The sequence below is a fragment of the Crocuta crocuta genome, unplaced genomic scaffold, assembly GCF_008692635.1.
Source record: "Crocuta crocuta isolate KB4526 unplaced genomic scaffold, BGI_CrCroc_1.0 scaffold864, whole genome shotgun sequence".
Taxonomy (NCBI): Eukaryota; Metazoa; Chordata; class Mammalia; order Carnivora; family Hyaenidae; genus Crocuta; species Crocuta crocuta.
Window position 1 is genome coordinate 303,920 of NW_027530615.1, and position 8,317 is coordinate 312,236.

The window sequence follows — 8,317 nt, forward strand, 5'->3', positions numbered from 1 at the left end:
CAATATATGTAAATAAACCCATTGAATCATACACTTAAAAATGGTCAAATGGTAAATTTTTTTTTAAATTTTTAATGTTCATTTTTTAGAGACAGAGAGACAGCATGCACAGGGGAGGGGCAGAGAGAGAAGGAGACACAGAATCTTAAGCAGGCTCCAGGCTCTAAGCTGTCAGCACAAAGGTCAACGTGGGGCTGGACTCATGACCCATGGGATCATGACCTGAGCCAAAGTTGGATGCCTAAGCAACGGAGCCCAGGTGCCCCTAAATGGTAAATATTTTAAAAGATATTTGATATTATCAGGTAAATATTATAAAAAAAAGTTGATGTTGCACCTGGCTCCTAAAGATATGAACAAAGAATGTACAAACTTCAGTACTGTTCATACTAGAGAAAATTTAGAAATAACCAAATTAATTATTCACAAAAAACAGAATGGATAGATTATACGTTCACATAAAAGATTACTATATAGCAGTTGAATGAATGAACTAGAGCAACATGAGTCAATATAGAGACTAAAAATAGTTCAAATGGAACTTCAGCTTTATCATCAAAATTCTAATAATTTAAAACTCTGAAAGAAATACCATTTAATTTTAATTCCCACATTCATTAATAATAAAACAAGTTATCTTCACATATTAGCCCACAAAACAATCCCCAACAAATTCAAAAAGATTGAAGTCATACCATGCATATTTTCCAACTACAATGCTATGAAACTAGAAGTCACCCCCAAGAAAAAAATCTGGAAAGACCACATTTACATGGAGGTGAAAAAACATGCTACTAAACAATGAATTGGTCAACCAGGAAATTTTAAAAAGTACATTGAGGGATGCTTAGGTGGCTCAGTCGGTTAAGCATCTGACTTTTTTTTAATGTTTTTTATTTATTTCTGACAGAGAGAGACAACATGAGCAGGGGAGGGTCAGAGAGAGAGGGAGACACAGAACCTGAAACAGGCTCCAGGCTCTGAGCTAGCTGTCAGCACAGGGCCCACACAGGGCTCGAACCCACGAACTGTGAGATCATGACCTGAACCGAAGTCAGACACTTAACCCAATGAGCCACCCAGGCGCCCCAAGCATCCGACTCTTGATTTCAGTTCAGGTCATGATCTCATTGTCATAAGACCGAGCCTCCTGTCAGGCTCTGTGCGGAACATTGAGCGTCCTTAAGATTCTCTCTCTCTCTGTCCCTCCAGCACATGTGCCTCTCCCTCCTTCGCTCCCTCCCTCCCTCTCTCTCTCTCTCTCTCTTTCCCTCTCAAAAATAAAGTATATGGAAATGAATGAAACTGAAAACACAATGGCTCAAATCCTCTAGGAGGAAGCCAAACCAGTTCTAAAAGCTTATACCAAAACAGGCATACCTCAAGAAGCAAGAAGCATCTCAAATAAATAATCTAAATTTACAACTAAAGGAGCTGGGAAAACAAAAGCTAAAACCAGCAGGAGGAAAATAAAAATGAAAGCAGAAATAAATGATATAGAAACTAAAAAAAAAAAAGAAAGAAAAAGAAAAGATTAATGAAACCAGGAGCTGGTTCTTTGAAAAGATAAATAAAATTGATAAATCTCTAGCCAGACTTATCAAGAAAAAGAGAGAAAGGACTCAAATTAACAAAATGACAAATGAGAGAGGAACAATAACAATCAATACCACAGAAATACAAACAATGAGAATATTATGAAAAAGTATATGCCAAAAAATTGTACAACCTACACGAAATGGATAATTCCTGGAAACATAAATTACCAAAACTGAAACAGGAAGAAATACAATACTGGAACAGAACATTAACCAGCAAATAAACTGAATTCAGTAATCAAAAAACTCTCTCAAGAAAACCAAGTCCAGGACCAGATGGCTTTATAGATGATTCTATCAAATATTTAATAAAGAGTTAATAACTGGTTTTCTCAAACTATTCTAAAAGGTAGAAAAGGAAGGAAAACATCCAAACTCATTCTATGAGACCAGCATTACCCTGATAACAAAACAAGATAAAGACACCACTAAAAAAGATAGCCACAGGTCAACATACCAGATGAACATAGATGCAAACAATCTCAACAAAATACTAGCAAGCCGAATCCAACAGTACATTAAAAAAAAAGTCGCTCACCATGATTAAGTGAGATTATTCCTGGGACACAAGTGTGTTTCAATATTCAAATTCAATCAACATGATGTATCACATCAATAAGAGAAAAGATAAAAACCAAATGATAATTTCAATTGATGCAGAAAAAGTACTTGAGAAAGTACAACATTCACTTATGATAAAAACCCTCAATAAGTAAATTTAGAGGGAATACACCTCAACATAATAAGGACCACATATGAAAAACCCACAGCTAATATAATCCTTTAATTTTTTTAGTGTTTATTTATTTTTTTCCTTATTTAATACTTCTTTTTATTTTGTTATAATTATGGATTTACAGGAAACTGCAAAAAGAGTAGTGCGTCCCATGTACCCTTCACCCAGTTTCCTCCAGTGGTAAGATCTTACATGGTTAGTACAACTTCAAAATGAACATATTGACAATGGGGTAATACTGCTAACAAAACTATAGACCTTGTTGGGTTTCAGCAGATTTTACATGCAGTCATTTGTGGGTCTATGTAGTTTTAGCACAGATAACTTAATCAACACCATAATCAAGATATGATTATTATTACATTGGCACAAAGGAACTCCCTACGTCTATCCCTTTATAGTCGCACATATCTCATACCTCCTCCAGCCCCCAACCCTGCCAAACACTAATCTGTTTCTCATTTCTATAGTTTTGCTCTTTCAAGAATGCAATCATAGACTGTGTGACCCTGGAGACTGGCTTTTTCGTTCATCGCAATACCCTCAAGGTCTGCCCACATTGGGTAGATAAGTAGTCACCTGTTTTTCTTCACTGCAGGGCAGTATCCGTGGTACAGGTGTTTGCTCTAACCACTCACTCGGTTGTGGGACAGCTGGGTGTCTCCAGTTTTTGGCCGTTACAAACAAAGCTGCTAAGAATGTTGGTGTATGAGTTTTTATGCCAACACAGGTCTCACTTCTTGGGGATGAATGTCCAGGAGTGCAATTGCTGGGCTGTGTGATACATGTGTGTTTAACTTTGTTAGAAATTTCCAACCTCTTGGAAAAGCTGTGCCATTTAGCATTCCCACAAGCACTGTGTGCGACATCCAGTTTGTGTGATCAACAGCAGCTGCTATTTGTACTATTTCTTCTTGAACCATTCCGATAAGTATGTAATCATAATTCATTGTGGGTTTTTTTTCAAATTTTTTGTTTTATTTATTTCTAGGAGAGAGAGAGAGAGAGAGAGAGAGAGAGACAGCGCGAGCAGGGGAGGGTCAGAGAGAGAGGGAGTCACAGACTGAAACAGGCTCCAGGCTCCGAGCTGGCGGTCAGAACAGAGACAGACGCGGGGCTCGAACCCACGAACTGCGAGATCATGACCCAAGCGAAAGTCGGACGCTTAACCGACTAAGCCACCCAGGCGCCCCAATTCATTGTGGTTTTAATTCGCATTCCCTGATGACTAATGAAGTTCAAGATCTCTTTATGTGCTTACCTGTCATCCACGTATCGTCTTTAGTAAAATGTCTAATCAGATGGTTGTTTACTGTTGATTTTACATAGTCCAGATTGATCAGATGTATCATTTGCAAATAATTTCCCTCAATAATTTCCACCTCTTAAATTTTTTACAGAGCAAAGGTGTTTCATTTTGAAGTCCAGTATATCAGTTCTTTCCTTTTAGGACTGTGCTTTTGTGATGGAGGCCAAGAACTCATTGCCTAGCGCAAGATCCTCCTGATTTTTCTCTGATTTATTTTTCCCCTAAAAGATTTATAGTTTTACATTTTTCATCTAAATCCATGATATTTTTTGAATTAATTTCCGTCTAAGGTATGCACCTTAGGTCAAAGATCATTTTTTTGCCTATGGGTATCAATCGCTCCAGCATCGTTTGCTGAAAAGACTATCTATCCTTACTCTACTGAATTGCTTTTACACGTTTGTCGAAGTCAGTTGGACATATACCACACTGTCTTGATTACTGTAGCTTTATAGTAAGTCTGCAAGTCAGGTAATGAGAGTCTTCCAACTTCTTCAAAATTGATTTAGCTTAATTAATTTTATTCCTGGATAATTTCATTTTTCCCCGTCGGTCTCCGACTTTATTCTAGAGAAGACAGTTCTTCCAAAAGCTCTTCCTTTTCTTGTTGCAACTCCTGCAAATGCTGTTGGTTTTGCTCCAGTCTGTCCTCCAGCCACTGCAGGAGAGGCCCGCTGACTGCTGACATCTGGCTGCACAGGTTCTTGGTGAACACTGAGCCATTATAGATCTTGGTTACTGAATCCAGATGCATAAGGCTGTGGATCCTCCTATACGCGTCCTGCTCCTCCTGACACATGATCTTGGGCAGCCCGATCGCTGATTCAAGGCACACTTTCCCGATGGTTACATGAGGCACAATATGGATTGGGATTTCAATCCTCTCATACTCTGAGCTCTTTTGGGCCTGTATGGATTGAAAGCAAGTGTAGAGTACCCGGCCAGTCTTTGTGTTTTTATCTTCTATGAAACAGGANAGTTCCGGTATATGTAAATTTGGAGTCATTCCTTGTGTCATCATTCAACTCCCCTATGCACAGCCCCATCACCTCCTCCTTCTCTGTGCTCAGAGCATGGTTGAAACAAACCAGGAAAGCATCTGACTCAAGATGAACCACCTGCACCGCCTGTACCACCTGCACTGCCATCTTGGTCTGCAGTGTTTATTTATTTTTAAGAGAGAGAGAGAGAAAGAGAGAGAGAGAGAGAGAGAGAGAGAGAGAGTGTGTGTGTGTGTGTGTGTGTGTGTGTGAGCAGGGGATGGGACAGACACAGAATCTGAAGCAGGCTCCAGACTCCAAGCTGTCAGCACAGAGCTCAACAAAGGGCCTGAACTCACAAACCCTGAAATCATGACTTGAGCTGAAGCTGGAGATCTAGTCAACTGAGCCACCCAGGTGCCCCTAGTATCATCCCTAATGGGAAAAAACTAAGAGCTCTTGTCTCTAAGTTCAGGAACAAGACAGGGATGTCCACTCTCACTACTCTTTTTTTAGATGTTTTTATTTATTTTTGAAAGAGAGAACAGGAGTAGGGGAGGAGCAGAGAGGGGGAGACAGGGGATCTGCAGTGGGCTCCCAACTAACAGCAGCGACCTGATGTGGAGCTCGAACTCATGAACTGTGAGATCATGACCTGAGTGAAAGACGCTCAACTGACTGGGCCATTCAAGTGCCCCAACTCTCCCTAAGTTTACTCAACATAGTACTGGATGTCCTAACCACTGCAATCAGACAACAGAAATAAAAGGCATCCAAATAGGCAAGAAGCAGTAAAACTTTCACTATTTGCAGATGACATCATACTACATATAGAAAACCTGAGACTCCATAAAAAATTGCTAGCACTGATACACAAATACAGTCAAGTCGCAGGATACAAAATCAAACTAAAGAAATCTGTTGCACTTCTATATACTAATAATAAAGCATCAGAAAGAAAAATCAAGTAATTAATCTCATTTACAACCACACCAAAAATAAGATACCTAAGAATAAAACTAACCAATGAGGTGAAAGACCTGTATTATGAAAACCGAAGAACACTGATGAAAGAAATTGAAGAGGATATAAAGAAATAAGAAGACATTCCATGCTCATGGATTGGAGGAACAAATGTTGTTAAAATGTCTATATTACCCAAAGTAATCTACACATTTAATGCAATCCCTACCAAAATACCAACAGCTTTGATTTTTAAAACCAAATCTTTATTCTTTTAAGTAAGCTCTGCCCAATGTGGGGCTTGAACTAATGACCCTGAGATCAAGATTTCCATGCTCTACTGACTGAGCCAACCAAGCAATCCAACAGCATTTTTTCACATAACTGGAACAAACAATTCTAAAATATGTATAGAACCACAAAAGACCTTGAAGAGCAAAAGTAATATTGAAAAATAAAACTAAAGCTGGAGGTATCACAGTTCCAGACTTCGAGTTATATTACAAAGCTATAGTTCTCAAAACAGTACAGTACTGAAACAAAAACAGACACATAGATGAATAGAACAGAATAAAAGCCCAAAAATAAACCCATTACTGTATGGTCAATTTTCAAAAAAGCAAGAAATAATATCCAATGGGAAAACAATAGTCTGTTCAACAAATAGTTTGGGAAAACCTGACCAGTGCATGCAAAAGGATGAAACTAGACCACTTTCGTACAACACACACAAAAATAATTTCAAAATAGATTAAAGAACTACATCAGAGGCAGGAAACCATAAAAATCCTAGAAGAAAGCATAGATAGTAAAGTCTCAGACATCAGCTATAGCAATATTTTTCTAGATATGTCTCCTGAGACAAGGTAAACAAAAGTAAAAATAAAGTACTGGGCTTCATCAAAATAAAAAGCTTCTGCACATCAATGGAAACCATCAACAAAACTAAAAGTATGCAGCACCTTGGTAGCTCAGTCGGTTAAGCATCTTGACTCTGGATTTCAGCTCAGGTCATGATCTCATGGTTCCTGAGACCAAGCTCTGTGTTGGGGTGTGCCCTGACAATGCAGAGCCTGCTTAGGATTCTCTTTTTCCCTCTCTTCTCTCTGCCCCTTCCCCACTCATGCTCACTTGCTCACATGCTCGCTCGCTCTCTCTCTCAAAATAAACATTTTATAAAAAACCCAAAAGGCAACCTAAGGAATGAGAGAAGACATTTGCAAATGACATATCTGATAGTTAGTATCCAAAATATATAAAGATCTTTTACAATACCTAAAACCAAATAATCCAATTAGAAAATGGCCAGAAGACATGAACAGACATTTCTCCAAAGAAAACATTCAGATGGCCAACAGTCATAAGAAACGATGCTGGGGGCAACTGGGTGGCTCAGTTGGTTAAGCATCTGACTCTTGGTTTCAGCTCAAGTCATAATCTCATGAGTTCCAGCCTCATGTCAATCTCGGCGCTGGCAGCGCAGAGCATGCTTGGGATTCTCCTCTTCTCTCTGTCCCTCCCCACGCTTCTCTTCCCCCTCCCCAAAACAAATTTTTTTAAATATGCTCAACAACACTCATCATCAGGGAAACGCAAATCAAAACTATAAGTCAGAGAAAGACAAATACCATATGATTTTAGTCATATGTGAAATTTAAGAAATGAAACAAATGAGCAAAGGGAAAAAAAGAAAAATTAAGAAACATACTCCTAATTACAGAGAACTGATGGTTGCCAGTGGGCAGGTGCATGGGAGGATAGATTAAACAGGTGATCAGGACTGAGGAGAGCACTTGTGATGAGCACCAGGTGATATACGGAATTTTTTTTGGCTTTTTTAAAAGTTTATTTGTTTATTTATTTATTTAGAGAGAAAGAATACAAGCAGAGGAGGGACAGCAAGAGAGGGAGAGAATGAGAGAGAATCCCAAGCACGCTCCTCAATGTTAGCATAGAGCCTGATACAGAACCAAACTCCTGACCCATGAGATCATGACTTGAGCCAAAATCAAGAGTCAGACACTGAGCAACTCAGGTGCCCCACGGAATTGTGGAATCAGTATATTTTATATCTAAAACTAAAATAACACTGTATGCTAACTAGAATTAAAATAAAAACTTTAAGTAAAAAACAACTTATCTTGTAAGCAGTGCCCTACAGGTCCCAGCATCCTAGGTAAAGCTGGTTGGCACATCCCGGTCCAGTAGAATGGAAGGCAGGGATTAGAAGGTGTCAGGCAAAGCACACTTCCCAGGACCAAGTGCCCTGCTTCCTGCATCAGACCCTGACCTCCATGCCCACCATGGCTACAATTCAGCAACTGGTAGGAAGATAGTTTTAAGGATTATATGAAGGAAGAGTAAAGACTTTCCTAAATATATTAAGGAAGTACAAATGGGAGTGGCACTGTGAAAAATGTGCACAAAGGCCAAGCCAGACTGTGTCATCACTTCTGACAGAAAGTCTCTCACCATAAAAACTGAGAACACTTTAGAATAGTTTTCTTGTAAACTGGGAAAGAGGTTTGAAGAAACAACAACTGATGGCAGAAAAATTCAGAATGCCTTCAACTTTCCATATAGTATACTGGTTCAACACCAGGAATGGAATGAGAAAGAAAGCACAATAAGTAGAAGATTAGAATATTAATGATGGAATGTATTATGAACAATGTCCCCTGTACCAGGATATATGAAAAGGTAAAATAAAAATAAAAATCCCACCATCAGT

General features: G+C 38.9%; 1 protein-coding gene and 1 pseudogene across 1 annotated transcript in view; one reads left to right on the plus strand and one right to left on the minus strand.

Annotated features, from left to right (window-relative positions):
• ATRX (ATRX chromatin remodeler) overlaps window positions 1-3,257 on the minus strand; it is a 261,336-nt gene extending 258,079 nt beyond the window's left edge. Inside the window, 1 exon segment of the mRNA XM_077768050.1 lies at window positions 3,152-3,257. Within this exon segment, the coding sequence (XP_077624176.1) occupies window positions 3,152-3,257 (106 nt within the window).
• A 4,632-nt stretch (window positions 3,258-7,889) lies between these two features.
• Window positions 7,890-8,295, plus strand: LOC144234725 (fatty acid-binding protein 5 pseudogene; annotated as a pseudogene).
• Window positions 8,296-8,317: the final 22 nt, after the last annotated feature.